Source organism: Anastrepha obliqua, chromosome 2 (genome assembly GCF_027943255.1).
Source record: "Anastrepha obliqua isolate idAnaObli1 chromosome 2, idAnaObli1_1.0, whole genome shotgun sequence".
In the NCBI taxonomy this organism is placed as follows: Eukaryota; Metazoa; Arthropoda; class Insecta; order Diptera; family Tephritidae; genus Anastrepha; species Anastrepha obliqua.
In genome coordinates this window covers 31,260,093-31,287,419 of record NC_072893.1, presented here as the reverse complement: position 1 = coordinate 31,287,419, position 27,327 = coordinate 31,260,093, and the positions used below count along the sequence as shown (strand labels likewise).

Here is a 27,327-nt window from a genome sequence, read left to right as displayed (position 1 = left end):
GGGGACGCTCATAATAGCAACCGCGTGTGTATTTTTATATTCGTTAATATTTTCATTTTTAAATATTTACCGCAATTATGCCGAAAAATAATACAGAAAAGTGTCGTGAGTATCGACAGAAAAAAAATCAATAAATAGCATCACGGAATTCATTCACGAAAATTTAATAAAGTATACACCAGAAGTATCGCGGATACTTAGAAAAGATTACAATAAAGTTCCAATGATTTTAAGTGGCGATTTTAACGTAAATTTTGCATTGGACACAGCGGTTCCTTCAATTGACTTTCTCAATACAACATTCAATTTAAAAATGTGTAACAATCGCACTGAATCGACAACACGATCAAAAACAACCATTGACGCAGTATTTCAAAGATATGTTGACAACATCGAAACCAAAGCATTTGTATCATATTTTAGCTATCATAAGCCACTCGTATCATTTGTTGAAATTGAAAACATTGAGGATGAATAATAATAAAATGAAGAAAATAAAATATGAACTTTATAGCAATATTATAATGAACCTATAATTATCCCGCCCCTAATGCTGCTTTCGTCTCATTCTCTCTCAGTTTGTTTTACGGAAGGTTTCACTTCTATCGCGTCTAACCGTTAGACTGGTATTTTTTTTTTAAGCGGCTCTAGCCGATTTTGAAGGTGACAGCTGATTTGCTGAAGTAACTGGGGATGTGATAGCGGCTTACGACAGGGATCGACAAAAACTGAAATTCAGCTGTATCATGCAATTTATCGTAGATTGTTTTTCGTAGAACTAAGAAATTGTAATTCGAATATTCGTAGAGTAGCATTCACTGAATAGATTCGTAACGTCAAATCTTAGAGTTTTGTACAAATTTTCTACGACGACGTTAGACTAACGGACAAAAATTAGGACGTGTAATTATGTGAAGTATGTGACTTCCACAGGTGTAAATTTGTAACAACACGGCACCAGTATGTGACTTTGTTGGAGCTAACATAGGAGAAATCAATCATGTGACATTGATACTGTAGTAGCCCTTCCGGTTGTAATAGAGGAATTGTTCTTTAGTGGGGAAAATAATTTTCTCTTTCTTGCTTTGTCGTTTTTCATTGGCACTCATGCCGAGATTTGAATATTCAGCTAATTTGTCAGAAAACTGAAAGATTACTTGCTAAATTGTCCTGTTTACATTAAAGTGAGCAATTGTCGAAATACCAAAATTTGAGTTTGGCAGCACGTTTTTCGTGTTCACATGGAATCCACGATTACAATTTTTTCGTATTTGTAGTACACATTTAAATGTTTTCTACGACGGGTTCTTAGCAGAGCAGTTGCCCCGGGTGAAACGATTTTTTAAAGGTGTATTAATGAACGTATTTGACAGACTTGCTGATGTCACTTGGGATGTGTTCCACACAATTTAGGTTATGGTAATGATAAAATTTATCACATCCAGTGCTTATATCATTGCTTTGTTTACGAATGCAATGAATACAAACGTGCAAATTGTATGGCTTAATTAAAAATTATATTTTAATTGATTTTCAAATATAGCTAAATTTAGTTTAAAATACACAAATTTCCGCAATTGGTTAACCACGCAGCAGCATTCGCCAACCATTTGCAGCTTTGCACATTTGCATTCGCCGCATTCGTAAACAAACCAATGTGATGAGCATTGGCTGTTATGATTTTTATTGTATGTCAGCACTACAAGCTAAATTTTGTGAAACACATCTAAGTGACGTGAATCCAAAGTTCCCCTCAAAAATATTTTTTTTTCACCATACCTAACGAGGAAACCTGGTAACAAGGCGAATTTATAACAGGTGATGGCAACCACATATAAGTAAAAGCATATATGCCTTTTGTGTAAGTGCCCATTTACACATGGAAAGATTTGGAAGGGAAAATATTTAGTTCGTTGGAGCAGTGATGGTAAATGTAGGGAAAATTCCCTACATGTAGGGATTTTCGTCGAAAAATGTGGGTGTAAGGAAAAGAAGGACAGATTTTGTTAAATTCTGTAAATGTAAGGAATTTTCAAGAAGGATGGAAACAAATTTGAAATAGCGGGAAAAATTAGAAAAGTTCATAAAAATCCGCAGTAAGGTTTCATGCCAGACTTTTTTTCTTTATGGCAGAATACTTTTAAAAGCGTTAATACGGCAACATTGGGGTTTTTTTTCTTCGTTAACGCTAAAGCGATTTTTTCTTCGCGCGAAAATTGTTTGTTTTCTGGTGCTTTTCACTTTAGAAGTAAGTTTGTAAATAATTTAGTTTTAGCTTTTTTTATATATTAAATGCATATATACTTATATATGAGTTCCCCCTCTTCGACTGACTCTTCGGAGGAACCCCAGAAAAAACAATGCAAGTATCGGAAACAAAAGTTCAATAACAAGTGGCTTGATAACGACAATTTTAGTGGCTGGTTGGAAGCTATGGCTAACGATCCATTCGAATGAAAATGCGCTGCGTGCGACAAAGTTTTGAACTGCGGCAAGTCTAATTTTCAGAAGCACGCCGAATCAGAAATGCACCAAAAAAATATGAAGGCAATAAAAAAGACACCTAAAATAAACATATTTTTTTAAGAAAAAATCGAGTAAACCAAATGGTTCCAGAAATTTCGAATTAAGACTTAGCACGTTCTTCGCTGAGCATATGTCGCGCTGCAAGTGGTGAACCATTTAATCCCACTCTTAAAAGAAACCGTACCGGATTCTGAAAAAATAAAAACTCTGCCTTGCTTTAAACAGAACTAAATGTAATGAAAAAGTCTAATTTTTAGTCCTTTTGCTCAATTTTTCTTTACATTTGTGTTTATAATATAATAAATATGTGCACTTATATATATTTGAAATAAAATTTGTTTTTATTATAAAGTGTCAAAATAGCACCAAATCCGAAACCGAAAATAATTCAATTTTGACGTTGCAAGTGCCTCATTATAATGTAAACACAGGAGGAAAAATGTAGGGAATTGTACAGGGAAAATTTTTTGTAAGCGTAGGGAAAAGTAGAGAATTTTTTTGGGCTGTGTAGGGATATTTCAAAAAATCATTTACTATCACTGCGTTGGAGAAGGACGGCCGGGGAAGAGAGAAGGGAATTTGTTTCCTGTACTGGCGACACGCTTTGTGCTTCTTAGTGCCCATTTACACGAGGAGACATCTGGAAGGGAAACACTGGAAATTCTCTTTTCATGTCTCATTCGCGGCCACACGGGCAAAATTGTTTTTGGCAACATTTTGACATTTAATGCTTTAGCAGAGTCTGGTTCGAATGTATTCTCGCACGCGCTTACATTTAAAGCGGAAAATGTTCGTCAACAATTTCTTAAATATATGAATGAAAAATGCAAACTGGTTAAACAATAAATAATTTGTTGTTTTTTATTTAAATATATTTATAAATTGTTGTACTTGAATAAAAAAAATTAAATTAAAAATCTTTCATACATAAATAATTAACTTAAAATTAACTTGAGTATCTAGAAATGCGAGGAAAATTAGAATTCAACATAAACATGCCCCATAATATATTTTAAATTATACCTACTTTACCAGCAAAAATAATCGTGCATTTCCCAAGCAGTTTTCGGATGTTTGTCATCTTTGTTATCTTCCGTTTGCTTGAAAATCAACACATAACTTAGAACTTTCTTCCACAAAAGAAGAAAACAAAAGAAGCAACTGTCAAAAATTGCTTTGAGATTGGAAATACGAATAAGAAGAGCAAAGCGTGTCGCCAGTACAGAAGACAAATTCCCTTCTCTCTTCCGCGGTCGTCCTTCACCCGCGAACAAAATGTTTCCCTTCCAGATGTCTCCTCGTGTAAATGGGCACTTATTCGTATTTCCAATTGTGAAGTTGGCTGCAAAACAATTTTTGACAGTTGCTTCATTCGTTAGCAACCAGACAGAGCCAAGACAATACTGAGGTAATATTAAAATGCAATGTGTTAAAAATTTTAAGAAAATACAAATTGTGGTATCGTCAGACGTATACTGTATAACTGATATGAAAGAATAATTAACATACGTCACAAATTTGTTTTTCAGATGCCTTCTTCTTCGAGTAGCTCAACTTATACGAATACTGAAAATAGCAGCTTTATGGGTGCAGAAAATAGTAGCTCGAGCGGTGACGACGAGCCATCGAAAAAACGAAGAAAGGTACATAACATTACGATTAATAAAAAAAATATATCATATAATTTGTTTTTTTTTTTTATATAGGAAAGTAATCAGTTTGGTGAAATGCAGCAGGAATTCTCTTTATTTAAAGCAATGATTCAAAAAAAGAAAAACTCCCGAAAATACGCCTGGTTGGGAACTTTGGTTGCAAATCAAATGGAGGAAATAGACCATGACCAACAACAAAGCGCTGCTTGGGAAATACAGACGATTATAAAAAGATATATTGATGAATCCAATCATCGCACTCCTGAATCATTAGCAACATCATCATCATCAGACAAGGACTTACTGCAGCTGTCCATGGTTGAAGTTTTAGACAAGGATGATTTTTGCTAGTAAAGTAGGTATAATTCATAAAACCTATGAGACATGTTTATGTTGACTTCCACTTTTTCCGGTTTCTAGACACTTAAGCGCCAAAAAAGTGATACTGCGTGTAAAGCCACCAAATCTGAAAACCGAAATGCCTACGAAATATAAGACTGTGTTTCCTATAATATTTAAGTTAAGTCGAAGAAATTTAAAAATCAAAGGATCATAATTTTTATGTATTTTAAGTAAAGTATTTATACATGAAGTATATTTAATTTAATTTTTTTATTGAAGTACAAAAGCTTGTATACATAAGTACATTTACGTTACTAAAAATACAATAAAAGAAATTATTTATTATTTAACCAATCCAGTTTGCCTTCTTCATCCAAATATTTAAAAAGTTTTTGACGAACATTCTCCGCTTCACCTTTTCTCGGATTATATAATATATTCGATCCAGTTGGGCAGTTATTGTTTACAGTTTCTACATTTCCGCTACCATCAGTGTATGTTTCGCCATTTTCAATTAGATAATTATGTAAAGTACAGCACGTTAATACAATTTTCTCTACAGTGGCCACATCTAGATTTATAGGAGCTAGAAAAACGCGAAATCGGTTCCACAAAATGCTAAATGCATGTTCCACTACATGCCTTGCCCGGGAGAGTCTTCGATTGAAAATTTGTTTTTCTTGACATTGCGTGTGGTAAGGATATGGCTTCCATAAATGCACCTGCAGAGGAAATGCATCGTCTCCGACTACAACATATGGAACGCTTCGATTGTTTCCAATTAAAGCTGCTTTTGGTATTTCTTTCTCATCTTGAAGAACAGTACTCCACTTGCTTTGTAGAAAAACTCCAGCATCATTACTGCGACCGTTGCAACCCACGTCAACGAAAATAAATTTACAATTAGCATCCCCCGGGCTAAAAAAAATTATGCTGTTAGTGCTTTGTAATTATAGTAAAAAGCTCCGTCAGTCCGTGAGGGACGGAAAGTTATATGCTTTCCATCTGATGCGCCAATGCGATTGGGGAATTGCCACTTAAACGCGAATTCTGTTGCTATAGCCTCCCATTCGGATTTGTTGCTCGGAAACTGGGAAAAAATTTGTTATTAATTGCGAAATATTTATTAATATATATTATACAATCTATCCATACCTTTAAATATGACGATTTTAATTTGGATAATCGCGTCTGGTAATCCAAACTGACGTAAGACTCCCCTGAAAATATATAACTGCTTATAACAATACTACAATGCATACCACGCGAAAAGGAGTTCTACGCAAAAATACGGTGGATTGCGTAGCCGGAGTCGGACTGATGAGGGTTATTTTTTTGAAGCGCGGCCGAAGGCCGCCCATGCGAAAAGAAGTTCTACGCAAAAATACTGTGTTAATTAATTTAATTTAATTTTAATTACTTTATTATTAACTGAAGAAAAAATTATTATTATTATTTTTTTTTTTATTTAATATCTCGAAAACTAAGCGAGATATCAAAAAATTTTACTCCTTAAAATTTTTTTTTATTCATATTTAATTAAGTATAATTATATAAAATGAAATCGCAAGCATGTTAGAAATTTGTTATCCACAAATTTTAAATGTACAGTTTTAGATGTAGGTCAAGCGATCTATTTGTATGTATTCTATATACCATAAAAAACATGAAGCAACCATTTTTATGCAATATTGTATGCGCACCTCAACAGTATTTATATGAAGTCATCATAGTCATAAGTAGCACAGTCGTATTTCTGATAGCCATCAATATCCTATGCGAATAGAGAATTACACAAGTAAAAATTGCAAATTAAAAATGTGATACAAGTACAACTGAGCTCATTACTACAGACATTGCTTTTTGTAAGCAGGGAGACTTTAATTTTACCCTTGTTTGGAAGTTTTCTTCCGTTGTGTTTCCTCATTCTAAACTTACACCATACAAGACATTATGATAGTGAGCGAAGATGTAAATGAAAAAACATGGCCACACTCATCAATGGCAAAACAACCTAGAATAGCATGGGCTAAAAATAAACAAGATATAGGCAGAGGTTATGCGCTGCGAGTCTTCCACCAACTCAACAACAAGCTTAACACCAATTTTTTTTGGACGGCAGCCCACTAAATGAGTTCCCCTTGTTTAAATACTTAAGCTCCGTCCATACGGTTAATTGGGTATGGTTAAAATGGAAACCTCTAATCGGGGTGCTATGTGACAAAAGAATGTCACTTGACCTGAAAGGCAAAATATATGTATAAAAGCTTCTGCGCCATACGTTAAGACGGACATGGTGAGAGTCTTGTAGAGTGTTAGTTTTGTTCGTCGTGAGAGGACTTTACTACTCAGTGGTCTGTTTGGTCCAAAGCGGCACTTGTTTGCAAGAGAGATCCTCCGTTGGATTTCAAGGCTGACATTGTTGTCGGTGTTAATGCTGGTTCCTACATAAACGAAATCTCTTCGAGATTGTAGTTATAATTGTCGGTAGTGACGTAGGTGCTGATACGCTAGTGTGCCGACTGTTTGTTTGATGACGGAGGTACTTCGTTTTGCCCTTGTTCAACAGCAGACCAATTCGCTTTGCTTCTTTATCCTGTTAGAAAATGGCAGAAATAACAAACAGCGCAATTGTTAGGGCCGATAATGTCAATATCATTGGCATATGCCAACAATTGTACGCTCTTATAAAAAATTGTGCCTGAGCGATTGAGTTCTGCGACTCGTACAATATTTCCCAGTATCAGCTTAAAGAAATCACGACAGAGTTAGCCTGTCTGAAACCTCGTTTGGTATGAAACGTCTCGAAGAGGTCCTTCCCAATTCTAACCGCCTCGGTTTTGAGCAACGAAATTTTGCATAGCCGTGATACCCGCAATTTCAAGAAGGATTTACGGTACGTTTTCCACCGAGCTCCCAATGGAGGAGAGGGAAAATTATTGGTAGATTCGATGTCAAAATCTACATTGTCGGTTCTAAGATGATAGTTCTATGGTGTGGAAACTGGCCTTATCCAAATCAATTCGACTTCCTCACTATGGCAGCGAGTTCCAGGCCGTACTTTTAGTAATAAGGGAAGCTTGCAAATTACTCAAACACTACAAAGAAATTGGTGCAAGAGTAGCTACCTTTTCAGACTGTCAAGCGGCTATCAAGGCCTTAGACTCCAACTCCATTTCATCCAACTTCGTTCCACAATGTAGAGAGGAACTAAAACTGCTTGGTCATTAGCTTCAAATTACTCTGTTATGGGTTCCCGGATACAGAAATATAGAGGGTAATGAGATAGCAGATGAGCTAGCAGGAAAAGGTTCGGCATGCACTAGACATAACAGAGGCGGTGGTAGTTGCTTCCCCATTCAATGCAAAAAAAAACATCCATTGCGTCACACTACTATGCTTTAGCCGAAAGAAGGTGGAAGCAACTACAATACGTGCACTACATCAAAAAAGCATGGCCGTCGTATAACATCCAGAGGACGAACTACCTGCTAGGATGCTCTCGCGTATTTCACGTATTACTGCAACCCTTACAGGTCACTGAAAGGTAAGAGATCATGCAGCCAGACTCAATCTTCCTTTCATCTTCAGAAACTGTCAGGCGGATGGGGCGAAAGAAAATCTTTTCCACTATTTAAGCGAAAGTTCAAGTTTAGCCAGCACACGACTTCACTCTTTACCTTTGCCAAAACAAAATCCTGTTATATCTGGATCTCACGAAATGGATCGGACTTAAAAAAAAAGTGGTAATAAAACGGCGCTAGTCGTTAATTAAGATTATTTAAGTAGAAATACTCAACCATTCTAGTTTAGCCTTAGAATGTTAGCCAGAATTTGAGTAATTTATTCATGAAAGTTTACTAGTTTACACAGCAGGCGCACTTTCACTATGATTCACTGTACATCAGCCAATAAAAAATTCACAAAATATAAAAATGTTCATTAACCATTAACACAAACTCTTTTTTTTCTTGGATAACCAGTTAATTTGTTTGAAACATTCAGAAGAACAGCGCCGCCGCGGTAAAATCTGCTAAATCAACTTTTCGGTCTAAATAAGTAACACTTTTTTAATTATAATGGAAAAATTAAGCTAAAAAAATATTATTTTCTCTTTGGTGAATAATTAGAGGAGGTGTTAAAAAATGTTATTTGTATTGGAATTTACTGAAGGCAGTGCATAGTTATTACTAAATGACGCTTTTTAGCTCTAATGTAAAATTTTACCAAAAGGAGTTAGCAGCTTTTATCACGGCAGCGACGAGTTGTATTTTTTTTTTTTTTTCATTAAGCAACGATATTATTTTCAATTTGTTTAGATTAACTTTTGTCTCTCTTAAAACATGTTTGATGCTTATAGAATATGTTAGAGGCCAATTTGCCCCATGCTATGGAGTATTTTCCAGATCCATTTTTGTTTTTGGCGCATTATCTGCTCTCGGTATAAAAAATCCCAAAACGCCGGCTATGATGAGCGCTACTGATGGGCTGAAAAGTGCTATTTCGCAATGAGTTTTGATTAACGCACCCAAAATGTTGGATCCCGAGACGCTGCCTATGCGGCCCAGCATGAGTGAAATGCAAACGGCCATAGCTCTGAAAGAAATATTTAAATTAAATTCAAGTTAAGTTGTGGAAATACTTGTATACTCAGCTATGACATATTTATGCATGTAACGGTTGTTTTACTAGACATTTAGAACTTTCGATTGGGATATCTTTAGACCCAGCTGTCGAAGTAAACACCTGTGTATATTTTTGTTCAATTTATTCTAAAAACTTGTCAATGCAAAGACTAGCAAGCGAAGATTTTTACAAATCGAGAGTACCGGAAATACTTGGATTTACTTACTCTTGCAATAAATTCTGTGGCAAGTTTTACAGTGCATACGACGAGCACAAAGTCGCAGAAAAAAGTTCCGTTATTTTTGCTTTTGTTCGTATGGCAGAAAAATATAAGACATAGATGGCGCTCCAAGCAGTAAGAAGGCGTTGTTCCTTAGTTTAGGACTGGTAGCGGCAGGCTGATCACTTACCCTGTCAGAAATCAAATAAATTAACGTAACCAACGCAAGACAAATGCCTTGTCGAGGCCCTATGCTCCCAAGAGGAGTGAACAAGGAACAACAAAAAAAAAAAATTCAATGGAGCGGAGAGCTTAGAAAAATCGCATTGCAATGATTGCATTACAAAAGTGTGTAGTACAAGTGAGATTTACGAATTGCTGAAAAAACTAAATATTTCGAGAATGTTTGTTTCCCCGCACTATCAATCGTTTTTCCAAACCTATGAAGTGACAGACCGAAGAAGAAGTGGTCGTCCTCGCGTCGTACGAACCAATGCAGCCACAAAAACCGTTCAAGAAAGAATTCGCGGAAATCCCCCTAGAAAGCGGAAAATCATGGTCGGGGAAATGAATCTATCGACCAGATCCATGTCAAGACTAATTATAGATGATCTTCACATGAAAGCCCTCCGTCGCTCAACTGGGCGTCTTTTGACAACGCGCTTGAAGAAAATTAGACTCGACAGATGTAAGCAGCTTATTCGGTGGCACGCGGCCAACAACGATGAAAATATTCTTTTCACAGATGAGAAAATTTTTACTGTTGAAGAAGTTTTTAATAAGCGAAACAACAAAATCTATGCTAAATCTTCTAAAGACGCAAATATGTTGTTCGAAGGGTTCAGCTTGGCCACCAACCAGCCTCCGTAATGGTTTGGTGGGGAGTGTCTTGGAGAGGCGTTACATCTCTTCATTTCTGCGAAAAAGAGGTTGAGGCCAGGGCAAAAGTGTACCACGAGGATGTCTTAGAAGACGAGAAAGCGTGGTGGCAAAAACCACCCAGCAGTGGCTAAAAAACAATCCTGGGTTCATAGGTGCAAAAGATTGGCCGTCTGGAAGTCCAAATCTGAATCCATTGAACTGCGGCTTATGGTCAGAATTAGAGAACATGGCCTGCCGAGGACCTGGAGAGTCTCAACCAATATTTGGTTCGAGCAGCGGCGTGAAAACCGTTCGTGCTGCAATAGCTGAATGATCGAATCGTTTGAAGGTGACTATTTCGAATGAAAATTAAAACTTTTTTTAATAGTTTTTAATATTTGATTAATATGATTAAATAAAACTAACTTCATTAAAAAAAGTATTATAATTTCGAATCTATAACGGACTTAACTTGTAACAGAACTTATGGCGATACTAAGTACACTGCGATCAACTTGAGCGTAATCGCGGAAACCAATAGAAGGTGGGCTCCAACTACTAACTGCAATGCATCCAAAACGCTCTGCCCAAAACTGAATCTTAAAAGGACAAAATGTCTGCTCGGATTCAACAAATCAACTAAATGTCATTTTTTGATATTTGACAAGTAGGAACTACCTAATTAAAAAAATGGAACGATAGACGCTTAAACAACGCATTGAAATTATTAAAATTCACTATAATATAAAAATGGTGAAAATTTGGCAGAGACGGTTCGTAAAACTCGAACTTTTTTGGGTCATCGTGAAGCACCTTGTCGGACCGCAATACGGAAATTGGTGAAAAAATTCGAGCTGTTGGGACAAGTCAGTCATGTGAAGAATAAAACTCGTGCACATCGCTCAAGAACAGCCGAAAATATTGCTGTTGTAGTCAAAATGTTGAAGAAAACCCAGGTTTGTCCATTCCTCGTCGTTCTTTGGAATTAGGCGTTCCACAAACGTCATTACATCGTATTTTGCATAAAGATTTGGGTCTTAAGGCTTATAAAGTCCAGTTAACAAAAGAACTGAAGCCGGCCGATCATCAACAACGTCGTGTCTTCTCTGATTGGGTCGTTGAAATGCATGAAAATGATCCGGAATTCCATCGAGAAATCATCTTGAGTGATGAGGGCCATTTCCACCTAGGTGGCTTCGTCAACAAGCAAAATTGTCTGATCTGGGGCTCAGAAAATCCAAGAGTTATTGATGAAAAGCCTCTCTGTCCCCAACGTGTGATGTTTGGTGCGGTTAATGGTCCGGCGGAGTCACTGGACCTTACTTTTTCGAAAATGAAGCTGGAACAACAGTTACAGTGAATGGATTGCGTTATCGAGAGTTGCTTAACGATTTTTTATGGGGGGAATTGAAAGGTATTGATCTGGACAACGTTTATTTTCAACAAGACGGCACTACGTGCCACACAAGCAACGAAACCATTCATCTTTTATCAAAATAACACCTCTTATTGGAAAACCCTTTACCAGCGTCTTCACAGGCCAGTATAATGAATGGATGTACCTCGCAATAGCTTTCCCAGGAGTTGTGGAGATGAAGAAGAAATTGAGTAGGTACAAATTCTCGTCGGTGAATGCTCTGCACTTCGAAGAGGACGTGCCAAATATCTTGGCGATTTTTTTTTTTTAAAGACTTAAGAAATAAGCATAATATCTTACAGGAGACACTAGTTACCTTCTTATGCGGTTAGGGGTAGTCAGAATTTTCAAAAAATTGGATTTTTGTTTGCATTTTCTTAAAGTATAATATTTTAAAAATATTGTGTGAAAATTTGAAGTGAATCCGACAAATACTTTTCGAGTTATTCAACAATTAATAAAAGGCGCTCGGGCGGAGCGTTCGCAAAACTTTAAATGCGTTTTTCTCAAAACTATAATTTTTGAACTGGTGATCACTGTAACTCGCGGCCGCCGTAGCCGAATGAGTTGGTGCGTGACTTCCATTCGGAATACACAATTCGAATCTCGGTGAAACACCAAAAATTAAGAAAAACATTTTTCTAATAGCGCTCGCCTCTCGGCAGGCAATGGCAAAACTCCGAGTGTATTTCTGCCTTGAAAAAGCTCCTCATAAAAAAAAAATATCTGCCGTTCGGAGTCGGCTTGAAACTGTAGGTCCCTCCATTTGTGGAACAACATCATGACGCACACCACAACTAGGAGGAGGAGCTCGGCCAAACACCCAAAAAGGGTGTACGCGTCAATTATATATAAATATATATATATATATCACTGTAACCTCCAGATATCGGGCGCCCTCTGGTTGTAATTAGCCTTACCGCGACACCGGGGCACTGTCGTGGCTCGACCTTCCCTTCCCCTGCACTCTTGGAACCACATGGCAGAGTTAAACAATTTATTAAAAAAGGCAGGAGTGCCTAATATAAACCAGGTCGATAACGACCTTTCGGTAAACAGTGCCGAACTACCTACAACATCGCAGGCAGCTAAGGGCAAACAATGCCCTCCAACTGTCAGCGAAATCACGGATATGGAAGTTGACGACGTGGCCTTGGGGCCAGATGGCAAAGCTACCATATCACCAGAGGAAGAGGAGAAACTATTATCTTCTCCCACTCGTGACTCAGGAAGAAAGGACGAAGACAAGGTGCGGCTTTGCGGTGCCGCCAGAAAGCGCCTAAAGTACTTCCTGAGAAAAGGTCACAGCATCGACGAGGCAAGAGAGTTGGCTCAAAAACCAGCTGATCTGAAGCGACAACGCTCCAGCAGCACCACGCCAAAGCAAAGCTCCCCTAAGCGTGCCAATTTACAGGGGAGCTCTAGCGTTGGAAAAAAGGCAGTAGAGACTACCGAAACGGAAGGGCCAAAGGCAGAAGTGCCTAATCCAGAAGACAAGGTAGACTCAACAAAAATGTCTTACAAAGACGCGGCGTGTAGCACGAAGTTGGGAATAATTCCTCATGATTATCCAACTACAGTATGGTCGACAGAAAGACTAACGGCCATACAACATGCTATCCTGGAGGCGATAAGGAAAAAGCAGACTGGTGCTGCAAAGCCCAAATTTAATAGCTGCACCTTTCGCCCAGGATATATAGTTATATCATGCGGCTGCGATGATACGGCTAATTGGCTAAAGGAAGTAGTTCCTAAGCTGAAGCCGTGGAAAGATGCACAGCTGAAGATTGTGCAGGAGGCGGACATACCGCGCCCACAAATCTTCGTTGGTCACTTTCCAGAATTGGACAGCACCTCAACTGAGGATATTATTAGCCTCCTTGACGGCCAAAACGAGGGCCTCAACACAAATGACTGGCGGGTGCTCAACAGAGTGCGCAAGGGTACTGTGGTAGAAATTACCATTGCTATCGACCCAATCTCCGCAGAAGTCATAAAGACTTCCAACAACTGGCTGAACTACGGGTTCGGTAAAACCCAATTTCGGCCAAAATCTAAAGGCCCGATTGATCCGCCTAAGGTTACCGAAAAGGACTCTGCACCCTCTGCGAAACAAAGCTCTGAGGAAGCGGGAACTTTGACTCCAACGGCTTCAATAGCCCAGGACGATAAGGCCAGCTGCTCCAGACACGAGGCAGAAAAGCCAACAACATCCGGCACATGGCGCCATAACGTGGCCGAGTGTATTCGCATGCGACCCCCGCTGCAGGCTGATAAAAAAGCGCACAGCCACAGCCACAACAAGGATCGAAGAGGGGATCAGATGTCCGCTGAGGAAGCAGTCCTGCTGAAAAGCAACCGAGGCAAGGAAAAGGCAGCCATTGCCAAACGAAGGATCACTAGATGACCTGGCCTAAGCGAAAATCTTACAACACCAGAAGGCAACTCGGATGCCTTCAAATAAATCTCCATCACGCAAAAGCAGCCTCGGACGTGCTTACGAGGAGATTTAACCAAGAACTCTTGGATGTAGCTTTCATTCAAGAACCATGGGTACGTAAAGGAGTCGTTCTGGGACTCCAGAGCGTAAACGGTAAGTTGATATATGCTGCCAACAAAGACCGTCCCAGAGCGGCGTTGATAATAAATAATCAACTAACCTTTATCCCAATATCACAGTTTATTACAGAAGACCTGGTGGCGATTTGGGTAAAAGTGCCAACGAGCAAAGGTGAACATGAGGTAGTACTTGCCTCCGCTTACCTTCCAGGAGATGAGGTCACTGCTCCAACAAGGGAGGTTATAGCCCTGGTGGAATATTGTCAGCAAAAACGTCTCCGGTGGATCCTCTGCTGTGATGCAAATGCGCACCACACAGCGTGGGGGAGCACAAACATAAATCCAAGAGGTGAGTACCTTCTTGAATTTCTACTTAGGTATAATATATCTATCCTAAACCGAGGCAACGAACCTACTTTCATTAATGCAATCAGAGGTGAAGTCCTTGATATCACTCTCTCTAGCCATAATGTTTTGTCCGAAGTCTCAAATTGGCATGTGTCAGAGGAAACATCTATGTCGGATCACAGACATATTAGATTCGATATAGGTGCAACCAAACCACAAATGACAATTTACAGAAACCCCAGAAAAACTAATTGGGACTACTTTCACTTCTATTTAGAACAAAGTGTTAACTGCTCTAAGCGTCACATTCAGCTTACATCTGAGCTTGAGTTCGAATCAAATGATCTACATTCAAACATAATATCTGCGTTTTACGAAAGTTGCCCAGTAAAAGTGAAAAAGCCACAAAGAAATGTTCCTTGGTGGAATAGTACACTTTCCAACCTGCGTAAAGAAACAAGAACCCTATGGAATAGAGCTAAAGCAATGGGGGACTGGTCCTCCAACTCAACAGCCCTAACCAACTACAATAAAGAATTGAGGAAATCTAAAAGGGCTACTTGGAGGAATCACTGTGAAAAGATTTGTAGTCTTCCGGATGCTATTCGTATCCAAAAAGCCCTACTAAAAGATCACTCAAACGGCATTAGTACCCTGAAAAAGCCAGACGGAAGCTACACAAGGAATCCAGAGGAAACCAGTCAACTTCTGCTGGACACTCACTTCCCTGGATCACTTGTGCTAGACGAGATCTCTATACCAGCAGAAACTACTACATCTGCGGGTGCTGAGAACTTAAAACTAGCAAACATGCTATTCCATGAAAAGCGGGTACAATGGGCGATATCAACATTCAGCCCATACAAATTTCCTGGTCCTGATGGGATATTCCCCTGTCTTTTACAGCAGGGTGCACACCATATTATCCCTAATTTGACCAGATTATACAAAGCAAGCTTACTGCTAGGATATTTGCCTACAAAATGGGCTGAGGTTAAGGTCGTATTTATTCCAAAGGTAGGGAAAAACCCGAACAATTGCCTAAATCATACAGACCAATTAGTTTCAGCTCATTTTTCCTCAAAACAATGGAAAAGATAGTTGATCAGTATATTAGGGAAAACAATCTAGCTAAATTCCCACTGCATCGACTTCAATTTGCCTATCAACAGGGAAAATCCACTGAGACTGCAATACACAGCCTGGTAACAGTTATTGAAAAGGCTATTGAGTCCAAACAGATAGCTCTATGTGCATTTATTGACATATCAGGAGCTTTTGATAACACCTCCTATGAGGCAATCTATGTATAATGCCCTACATTTAAAGGAGGTACCTGAACCCATCACTAGATGGATAATATTCATGCTGAAATCTAGGACGATCAGCACCGAACTAGGAGGAACAATCAAATCTATTAAAGCCACAAGAGGTTGCCCTCAAGGTGGCGTACTCTCTCCTCTTCTGTGGACTTTAGTCATAGATGAACTTCTCCACAAACTGAATAACCTAGGATTTCACACTCAGGGTTACGCTGATGACCTAGTAGTTTATGTATTAGGCTGGCATGAGGATACTATTTCGGATCGCATGCAGCAAGCCCTTACACTAATAAACAAATGGTGCACGGAAAAAGGGCTCTCCATCAACCCATCCAAAACAACACTTGTACCGTTTACTAAGAGAAGGAACATAAATCTCAAATGTCCGACCCTTAATGGAACAATACTTGAACTCTCGACAGAAGCGAACTATCTTGGCGTTAGTCTTGACAAAACGCTTACGTGGAATTCCCATATTGAGAGAGTTACTTCAAAAGCCACAAGGGCATTCTTTGTCTGTACAAGGCTTTTTGGTAAGACATGGGGACTAAACCTTAGAATGACCTTCTGGACATTCACCACAGTTGTAAACCCCATAGTCACTTATGCATCCTTAGCATGGTGGCCCAAGGTCAAGCAAAGAAAGGCGGCAAACGAATTAAGCAAACTGCATCGCCTGGTATGTGTTGGTATTACAGGGGCTATGAAAACATGTCCCACGGATGCATTGGGTGTGCTCCTGAACATACCACCGCTTCCAATTCTAATTGAAAGGGAAGCTCGCTCGAGTGCCTTAAGACTAAAAGGTATAACTGAACTTAAAAGTGGGGATATGAAAGGACATTTAAAGATCTTAGAAGACTTCCTACATAGTCCCATTCTTCATAGGGATGATATACTATCACCCAAACCAATACTCTTCAGAAACTTACAAGTTATAATCAATGAACGAACAGACTGGAGAACTAACTCTATCACTTTCAAACCTGGCTCCCAGCTATGGTTTACTGATGAATCCAAATTGGAAAATGGTAGAACAGGGGCAGGAATCAATGGGCCCAAATTCAAAAAATCGATTCCGATGGGATCCTACCCAACTATATTCCAGGCAGAAATAAATGCCATTGAAATATGTGTGAGAGAATGCCTTAAAAGGAAAATGAGAGGTACTCACATCTACAGATAGCCAAGCGGCTCTAAAAGGCCTTCTATCAACAACTATCACCTCTAAATTGGTAAATGATTGCCTAAACCTTCTAAATACGTTAGGAAACCTCAACACAGTAACACTATGAAGGACATGAGGGAAATGAAATGGCTGATGACCTTGCAAAACAAGGAGCAAATATGCAACTTACTGGTCCTGAGCCTTTCTGTGGACTAACAAAAGGCCACATTAATGAATTCCTTAGGAAATGGGAAGAAAGAAAACTTGCCGCACACTGGCTAAACTGTGCCGGTCAGCGTCAAGCCAAACTATTCCTAAGTCCCAATAAAGGAATATCTGACAAACTTCTCTCACTAAACAGAGTAGATCTGCGTCTTTTAACCGGATACCTTACAGGTCACTGCAGCCTGAGGTACCATCTAAATAATATTGGTCTATCCGAGACCAATGTCTGCCGCTTTTGCGAAATGGACATAGAAAGCTCAGAACATGTGCTTTGTGAATGTCCTGCGTTGGGCAGACAAAGACTTCACCTCCTTAGTGGTATCGTAGTATCTCCATGCAATCTTTGGAACAACAAACCCAAAACTGTGCTAAAATTTCTAAAAAGCCTAAAACTCCAGGGTTACAAAATAGGCCTTTCACAATAGATCAACTCTGGTCGTAGTGCGTAATGGCCTTCTAATAATAATAATCACTGTAACTTAAGAGCCGCGTGGTAGATTTCAATAAAATTTATACTGCTTTTGACCAACATAACTCGTACCTGATCGAAGAGATTCCTGGAGAAACGGCCTTCGCACAAACAGCGATAACTTTTACAATTATTAATTTTTTTTTTTTTTTTTTAATTTTGCTTAAGTCAAGTCGAAACATGATGTATTAATGCTATGTTTTTAATTTTGTAAAATAAACCAATTGACTAGCAACAGATCAAAGTGATTTAAGCCACTAAGTTAGGGGATGGAAATCAAATGCAGGTATCACAAAGGATCTTAAGGCCATCGAGTGTCTTGTCTCAGACAAGCAACCTGGCTCACCTAACCTAACACCCACGTTGGAGAGAATTCAGAAGGTGGCGACATCCGCGGTCCGTTATTATGATCTCAATGAACCTGGCATAATCAGCTGATTCGCTGTCGTAATAATTGAATTTTTAATTTTTTTTTGTTATTCATGAGCGAATTTTTTCTACCGCTTCTCGCTTTCTTGTTTATTCAATTGTTAGGCCATAGTCAGAAGTACTCTCACATAGATCGCTACCTTGTAATCTATCGTTATTGATCAACACCAACTTGACTGAGGTCAGGGGCAACATGTTCCGTTCGAATGTCTCAATCTTCCGTCGAGTTAGTGCGCTGTGCGCTGTAGTAAAGTTCCATATGTCGCAAACAAAATCCGCTAAATGCACATAACACCGCATTCACTTACCTTAAATTCGTTGGAAATATTTCTACCATAATAGCATTAACCACAGTAATGCCCACACCACAGCACAGATCAACGACAAAGAGGTAAATAGCCAACAATGGCGTCTTTATACAGAAAGCTAGAATGCCACAAATTCCGCATACAGCAAGGAATACGACTGTAATTAAATAAAGAGTCAAGTAAGAATACATACAAATGGTTTGAATATAACTACTTACAAAGGATGGGCTTGCGTCCAAATTTGCTGATTGCATACATAACGGTCAATAGTAGAGACACATATATAATTTCCAGCATTATAGTGTGTTGATAGGTGGAAATTTCCAGATGCGTTACGCAGCGCTCATTCTGTCGATGTATTCGGGAAAAATATAAGCACACACATGTAACTACTCTCACTTCCTTCAAACTTCAATATTTTACTCACATCATCTGCAGCGATTGTAAGGTTTTCCGCTTGCGAAAATTTAATAATGTCACAAATGCTCCTGGGTTCCGAAAACTTGCCTGTATATTGCATGGTGATGTTGAGGATGTATGGGAACCACATGTACACTCCATGGGCACTAAAGAATATGATGAACAAAATGAGACTAGATAAAAGCGTTTTCCGGATGTGTTGCCGCATAAAAAGAGGTGCTGTTTGTTGCCACATCGATTTCATTATGGATGTTAGCAGATTTTTGCCTTTGCCGGATCCATTTACTTTAGAAATTGGTGTATCGCCATCTGGCAACAAAGTAATGTCCTACAAAAATAATAAGAGAAAAATAAAAGAGAAAATTTGTAGATTATTTCATAAAAAGTTATGATGCAAGAATTTATTCGTTCCTTGGCAGGCAATGGCAAACCTCCGAGTGTATTTCAAGCTCCATGAAACAGCTCCTCATAAAAAATATCTGCCGTTTGGAGTCGGCTTGAAACTGTAGGTCCCTCCATTTGTGGAACAACATCAAGACGCATACCACAAATAGGAGGAGGAGCTCGGCCAAATACCCAAAAAGGGTGGACGCGCCAATTATATATATATAGGGGTTTCAACAAAAGGTTTCTCTTTGAAAAGATTAGGTTAGGTTATACTGGCTGGCCGAAACCACGCAGAGACCATAACGCTACCGCAACAGTGACCTATCTTAACGAAAATAAGCATCACTCAAGATAAGCGAACTGTTCGCGAATTTTAGGAGTCGCTCAGTACAGGGTTACATTTTAGTCTTCCAAAACTAAGAGCACCCCGGTAGCATAGTCTAGTTTTCGAGAGACCTAGAGCCCATATGGATTGAACTATTCACTATATTGCTTGTCTCAGACGGCGTCCAAAAGCCTAGCCAGCCGTGAAGGCTCACAATATGTACCTTGAATTATTACAAATTAAGGAAATATTTAATATTTTGAGTAATGTTAAGTGAAACCTCTTGTTGAAGCACCCTGCATACTTAACAACAAATACTTTCATTACTGCCAATAATTTTGAATTTTACCTCGAATGCTTTTTGAAGTCCGTTGTTTTTGATATTTGTCCGGTGCATACGCTGGAGCACCTCAAGAGCTTCATCAGGCTTTCCAGAACAGAGCAAATACTTTGGACTCTCGGGCAAGAAAAACAATGCCACACCACATAGAAAACCAGGCAAACCACAGGCGAGGAAGTAGGAACGCCAAGGCTTATAAGTAATATCGATGTAGGGCACATAGAATTCATAATCTTGATTGATGAAGAACCAAGCGATAATGGGGATGAATACAGATGCAACCGCACTTATTAAAGCACCACTCAGTATTGCACGGTTGCGATATTTTTGGCAGTGGAACTCACCAAGGTAGGCAAAAATTGTCGCCGAGCTAGCAGAAACTCTGGAAGAAAAGAAAGGCTGTTAGTTCAAGTTGAATGTTTGTGATATTAAGTAACGAGTTTTTTTTTATTTATTTGAGATGTACAGAACATTCGATAAGTGTCAACTCCAAGTAAACGATTTTTGTTCACTAATTCGTTACTACGTATGAGGAAATGTTGTTGTTGTATCAGGTTACTGAACCTGGCAAAGCTTACTAAAGTGCAACGTAGTTAGCGGCCGTCTTCGTCTAGCTCATCTAACGGTAGGCCCAGAGAACTTACTGTTTCGACAGGTTGGGTCCAGAGTAAGAAGGGTGTTAGATGAGTGAGTTTGATGGACAAAAACTGATGTTACCTGTCATGTCCGACCGACTGTCATAGTTTCTCCTGTCACTAAGCAGAGGGGGCTTTAGGAGGCTGGTTGGATTGATGACGGGCCACTCTCTGTGGGCAAAACACATGGAAAAGGTGGGCTTCTCAGACCGTACACTCTGTGGAAAGGAGGATGAGATGGCGTCTGCCCAGGCTTGAGGTCTTTGGCACTGATGTGACCTCCTTGGCTCCTTGGCACCACAAGATCTACTCAGATTTCTTCGGAGCTCGAGTAGATTTAAAGAATAAAAGAAGGAACAATTAAGAGACAATACATTGGACCTTATTGTGTCTGAGTGCTGTACTTGCTAGTCTGCCCCGACGAAAAAAAAAATTGATGAGGCATGTAAAAAGGTGGTTAGTATCGTTCGGGGTGCCTTCACACGCTGGACATATGTTTAGGTTGTTTACCGTCTTTATTGGTGTATTGCCAACTTTAACCTTGAGCTGTAGTTTAACCGACTTTGTCCTGGTGGTAAAGATTATCGCCGTGGACTTTAGGGGGGAAGTTCGTAGATTCCCCGCAGTGAAAAAGCGAGAAAGACAGGTGAGGTAATCGTATACTCTGGCGCACAGTTTATCGATGTCATTGCCCGCCGCCATTATCGTACAAACGTCAGTGTAGCTAAAAATTGTGACCACATTTGTGGTGTGCGTCTTGATGTTGTTCCACAAATGGACGGACCTACAGTTTCGAACTGACTCCGAACGGCAGATATTTTTTATGAGGAGCTGTTTCATGGACCTTGAAATACACTCGGAGGTTTGCCATTGCCTGCCGAGGGGCGACCGTTATTAGAAAAAACTTTTTCTTTATTTTGGTGTTTGAGCGAGATTCGAACCTACGTTTTCTCCGAATTCCGAATGGTAGTCACGCACCCACCCATTCGACTATGGTGAACGCATTATCTCAAGATATTATAACAGTGGATAACGGTGTATTGGATGAGCTTACGAGCGGGCGCTGTTGTGTTGATATAGCAGCCAAAGTTACTTTCAAAATTTTGGTTCGGATGGCAAAATTTTGTTTTCTATTATCTTGGATATGATTGACTGAATTTGTATGCATTTTTGTTTAATAATTATAAATAGTACTCACAGTATTCCATTAATAAATCGCAGTATGGCGAATGTCAAAAAATTAGGTGACAGACTAGAGCATATTGTCACTACATATCCGAAAAGTAAAGCCGGTTGCATTATCCGCTTGCGACCCGTAGTATCGGCTAGAAATCCCCAAAAGTGTGAGCTCGCAATGACACCGGCAAAGGAGACAGCACCCAATACACCCTGCTCCTGGTGTGATAGATTCAAGTCGCATTCCAAGACTGGCAGCGCAAAGCTAATGCCAACTGATTCGAGAACAACATTTACAAGGACAAAGCCGGAAAGTATAATGATGCCAATGTTAATCTTTCCAAAACCTGTGAGTGCATAAATAATAAAAAATTAAAAAATGTCAAAAGTAAAATACGTCTATATGTATGTACATACTTTACATATGTACATATGTACCTATGTACGCTAAGTTTTAATGGGAAAGAAATTTGACTGCCAAAACTATCCCATAGACAAATCAGCTGTTCACTAATTCGCATAACAACCATCTGTCACACTACATATTTAATCAGAATTAATTGTCCCGGTAATCCGGATGAACGCCACCGACTGTTATAATTCAAAACTACGAGAATACCGGAATTATAACTTCAAGGCCAAGAACAGGGCGTCCTTGTAAACTAAGGTTTTTCCTTGTGAAGAAAGATCCAAAAATAACTGCTTGAAAAGTGAAAAATAAAATAAACAGTAAGTTTCAAAAATATAATATTTACATTAGTGCTTCAACTGTCAGAATAGTCTGAAAAAGCTAGGAATAGTTGCTAGGAAGAAGCCATTTATTTCGCTTGTAAATAGGTAAACATGGCTTGCAAATGATCGTAATAAGCCTCCAGTTGAGGAAAAATTTATTTTTTCGGATGAAACCAAAATTGAATTTTTGGTATCAAAAGAAGAAAAGTTGTATTGAGGAAATCTGGTACAACGCTGAATAAGGAACATTTATTACCAACATTGAAACATGATGCTGGTGGGGGTGATGGTGTAGGGGTGTATGGGAGCGCGGGTTAGGTTAGGTGGGAATGATTGCCCAAGGAATGAGCACACTTGGAGGAAAATAAACGGATTCGTCCTTTATGATACCATTGAGAAGGAGGTAAGGTGAAAGAGAAAACCGATGGGATGAAAGGAGAGAGCGTGGAGAGGGCGGGGAAAGGTGGACGCTGGGATGGTTAGGGGGATGGGTTTAGATTGTGTGGATTATGTACGATGAGTGTGCTGCGTTTGCGTCAACCGCTTTGTGCTGCTTATGATGTTCATCAGATTTTTAATGTCAGGTCCAAGAATGAAATAGGGTCTGGAGCCGGATGGTACTTAAACGATAGTAATAAAATATGTATCTTCACGCTATGGGAGGAATGGTAACTATTTTTCAAGCGAAAATATTTGCCATTTTGAACGCAGCAGAATAGATGATTGAGAGGCGATGGAGCGGGAAACAGATTGGATTGGGACACTTCAGGGTCCAAGGAAACGAAATTGCCGACGAATTGGCCAACCGTGGATCAGCGGTACCCCCCAAAAGGGCCAGAGCCAATAATCGGAATCAGTTCCGCAGGAATCATGAATTGGATCAGCGATTATGTAGGCAATCTACATAAAGAGCGATGGTCCATCCTAGAACGCTGCAGAACTGCAAAGTGTTTTGTGACAAGTCCGAACAGAAAACTGTCAAACTTTCTACTAAAACTTAGAAGGAAAGACGTTCGGTTGATGGTCGGTATCATTACAGAACACAACCCATGGGGTCAGCATATGACCACCATTGGAATCATTGACGACCCAGTGTGCCTGTCATGCTTGGAGGAGGCGGATAGCACTGAGCACTTTCTCTGTGAGTGTCCTGCCTTTGCTAGAGCACGGCTACGAGTTTTGGGTTCCGATGTCAGGATAATTTCAGATTTGCCAAAGAATCTGGAGACAGGACTAACTATCTCTAGCTCTGTTTCTATTCTTTGCAATCTATTTCTCTGATATTTTTCTCCTTCCCTCCTTGACTATCTACCCCCTTTCCAGAGCTTTAAATACAATGGGCTTTTTAGCCTGAGTGTTTTGGGAGTCACCAAATCTCCTGGTGCTCCTTGGCTCGACCTTTTTCAAATTTCGAATTTCATTTCAATGTCAACGCTAGCTATATCAGCAGGCAAAGAACTAAGAGCCAAGATTCCTAGATCTTAACCGCGCCAGAGCAGGGCAGCTACGGAGAAGGTGCTAAGATGATTCCACCGCATTCTCCATACATCCGACGCAAAAGGGACTCGAAGTAGCTGCAAGTCTCACAGCATGCATTCCTCGCGCATAGTGTCCTGTGAGAAAACCCACGAGATTCGAGTCAACCTCAGAAGCTCGCCCGAGCGCCCCCGATCCACAAGTGACTTTACAAGTTTGTGTACTTGCCCAACGCTCGCTGAGTTGTTGCGAAGCCCATATTTCCAGGAGAAGACCGCAGGTAGTCAGAAGGTGTGTGTGTGTTTACATAATTAGACTTTTAATTGGAGGAGAGTTGTGTTTTTAGAGAGCGAAACAAATAAAAGCGGAAAATGACCGGCATATGCAACAGTTAGCCTGTTAGCTGTTCACAAACTTTAGGGTTAACTAGGCACCTCAACGCTTGACATTTTTGATGTTTTTCAATGGCCAATTTCGATGAAATTGCTAAAGGATACATCAAATTGAATGGAGTTGGCAATTCGTGTCATGAAAAATTTTAAGCCAATATCTGTGAAGCAACAGGCTCTTATTTTACCGTCAGCAGTTTTGATAATTTTAGTTTTTCAGACTGTGCATTTCACTTTTTTGTAAAAAGGGATTCACTCAGAATCTCGGCGTCCTGCTTTCCTCTTCATCGTAGAAATTAAACCATGCTTTCAAACAATCAAAAGCGCGGGCACAAAGTAGTGGCCTATTTGACGGCACACTCTTAAAATATTGCCATCGCATTCAATTAAATTTGACAGTTGCTATAAAATGAACAATTGAGTGTTGAATTCAAGGCGAATCTATTAAAGGTGGCATCGGTAAATCAGCTGATTTGTTTTTTTTTCTTTCGCCGTGTCCATGTGGCTGTCAGCTTAGAATGAAGCAAGGCAAATTCATTCTCTGTTTTCTACTTTGCCATAACTTTGGTTTAACAATCACCTTTAATGAATGCGCCTTGGTTTCAATAGAGGATTTTTCCTTCAAAAACCATTTGAATTTCTATCAACAACGTTTTTAAGTTTACTTTTCAAAATCCTTTAAAACCAGCGCATGTTTTTCTACCTCGAATAAGGCGAAAGTATTTGATTATTTTCTTTTAATTTCACTCATAAGCGCTTCACATAGCAATGGCTTTAAGAACATACAGAATTCGATGGCACAATCCGATCATTGTAGACATTTTTTTTTGTATAACTTTTAACGCGCTTAGTTTTCATTCACATTTTCGCACTGGAGCTTAAAATACATTTACTCACCCGTCCGTTCCAGAGCCTCATCTATAGTCAATTGTTTCTCTTTCACATCCATCGACATTTTGTATTCAGTGCTGAACTATTGAAGCCCCCGATGATGGTAATCCTCGCTTATTTAGAAATCCTAAACTTATGGTGGTTGGTTGCTCCTTGCTTACGAGTACACTTTTGGAGTAGCACAGTAACGAATTTACTCTCGTGCAGAAATAGTCATCCCCATTGTTCACCGCTAACAAATGATGTCAGCGGTGCTTGTCCTATTTTATTTAAATGTCTAAAAATGGAAGTAGGCACAGTAGCAGATGCTATATAATTTAAGACAAATAAATGAGCAAATGCTTGTGTACATATCTCTATAAATTAGTTTGTTTATAAGAACTCTAAGATTTCCATGCATACGAATTTGCTTGTAACACAAATGAATTTTCGTCGGAGATAAAAATGCTGGAGAAAAAATTGAAATTTATTGCACCAAAGGTATTTGGTAAAAGCGAAAAGGTGTTTGTACTTTACGAGTGCTCAGACACTATTTGCACATATAATATAAAGTATTTTGTCAATTATACGAATGCTAATAAGAAATTGTAATCTTATCATCAAAGCTACTAACGCTGCGACTTTAGCTGTTTTTTGGACAGGAATCAAGTTTGAAATATAATAGGGGATATTCATCAACACGTTTAAATTTACGAAACACGCTTAAATTCACTTAAATTCAAATTTTTACACGCACAGTTAAATGAGTACCCATAATCATCTTGGCATTACAGTCCGGGGTGGACCATTGCGTCCTCTACAGTACGCATGCATTCTTCTCGACAGTCCGCTTTCGTTCTATATTGTGAGATTTTCATCTTTCGCATATCGTCTTCTACGCCTTGCAACCATCGTCTCCATGGGCAGCCTTTCCCTCTTGCTCCTTTAGGGTTTGCTTCAAATACTTTTTTGGTGGTTCTTTCGCTGCTCATTCTTACAACGTGTCCATGCCACTGAAATCTTTATATATATATATAATTGGCTCATACACCCTTTTTGGCTGTTTGGCCGAGCTCCTCCTCCTATTTGTGGTGTGCGTCTTGATGTTGTTCCACAAATGGAGTGACGGACCTACAGTTTCAAGCCGACTCCGAATGGCAATATTTTTATGAGGAGTTTTTCATGGCAGAAATACACTCGGCCTGCCGAGGGGCAACCGCTATTAGAAAAATGTTTTTCTTAATTAATTTTTTGTGAATACCGAATGGTAGTCACGCACCAACCCATTCGGCTACGGCGGCCGCCTGTGACAAATATTCTTCTTATTTTCTCCAGCTAACACCAGTACACCCTTTGTACAATATCCAGGCGTTTCCTGCTACCAAATCTAAAATATTGTGAAAAACTTGGTGGCGTCTGCCTTCAGTATTAAAATCAGTCGTCATGAAATGATGAGGTCAAAATCAGGCCTGGCTCCCGAACTATAAAGTAGTTTTCCTTTCAATTTTTTTTACAAGTTCACCTGTTCAGCTGACGTGGTTTTCCCCCTCTACCGCGCAGCTGACTATTTTTTTTTCTACTAAATGTCAACAATACATGAAAAAAATTGTAGCCGGTATAAAATGAGTTGGTAGAAATTTTTTTCGAAACGTTTCGTACACTCCCACAATCACACTCACCGCGGCACAGTGGTCCCCGGACAAAATTCAATTTTTCAACATTTTTGAAATAAAAATTTGATAATGCAGATGTTTTCTTAAATATTCAAGGCAGATTTCCTGAAAATATTACTTAATTGAACAAATTTTTCATCGTAGTTTTTTGACTTTAAACATGAAATTATATGCAAATCGCACTTCATACAAGAGTTTCATTTTCATGTCTGCAAATAAATATTACCATTTGATTGTTAACCAAATATTGAAAAAAAAAAAACAAAAGATAATTGAATATATTAACGGAAACAGTAATAATTCTCTTAAGTTGTGGTACAAAATCCAACTTTTTTTTTTTAATTTAAAATTTTTTCGAAATTTTTTTTTAAAGATCATTTTTTCGAGTGGTCCACACCGGTCTACTTGAAATCGACATGAGTGATGTAGCCA

The 27,327-nt window shown here is 39.1% G+C and overlaps 2 protein-coding genes across 3 annotated transcripts; one reads left to right on the top strand and one right to left on the bottom strand.

Moving 5' to 3' along the window:
* Nucleotides 1-3,869: 3,869 nt before the first annotated feature.
* LOC129238697 (uncharacterized) lies at nt 3,870-4,724 on the top strand. 2 transcript variants are annotated; one of them, XM_054873815.1, is made up of 4 exons: nt 3,870-3,934; nt 4,056-4,169; nt 4,233-4,533; nt 4,599-4,724. In XM_054873815.1, the coding sequence occupies exons 2-3, from the start codon at nt 4,056-4,058 to the stop codon at nt 4,527-4,529; spliced, it is 411 nt and encodes a 136-aa protein (XP_054729790.1). In that variant the 5' UTR covers nt 3,870-3,934; the 3' UTR covers nt 4,530-4,533; nt 4,599-4,724. The 2 variants fall into 2 exon arrangements, with proteins under 2 accessions (XP_054729790.1, XP_054729791.1); XM_054873816.1 differs by lacking the exon at nt 3,870-3,934 and having other exon boundaries at nt 3,969-4,169; nt 4,233-4,537.
* A 3,932-nt stretch (nt 4,725-8,656) lies between these two features.
* LOC129239488 (synaptic vesicle glycoprotein 2B-like) lies at nt 8,657-25,497 on the bottom strand. The gene is made up of 7 exons (XM_054875000.1): nt 25,250-25,497; nt 21,778-22,102; nt 19,954-20,326; nt 18,900-19,220; nt 18,691-18,820; nt 18,473-18,629; nt 8,657-9,116 (listed from the first exon to the last, which is right to left on the bottom strand). Exons 1-7 carry the CDS (start codon nt 25,305-25,307, stop codon nt 8,909-8,911), a joined length of 1,572 nt encoding a protein of 523 aa, XP_054730975.1. The 5' UTR covers nt 25,308-25,497; the 3' UTR covers nt 8,657-8,908.
* Between the last annotated feature and the right edge of the window lie 1,830 nt (nt 25,498-27,327).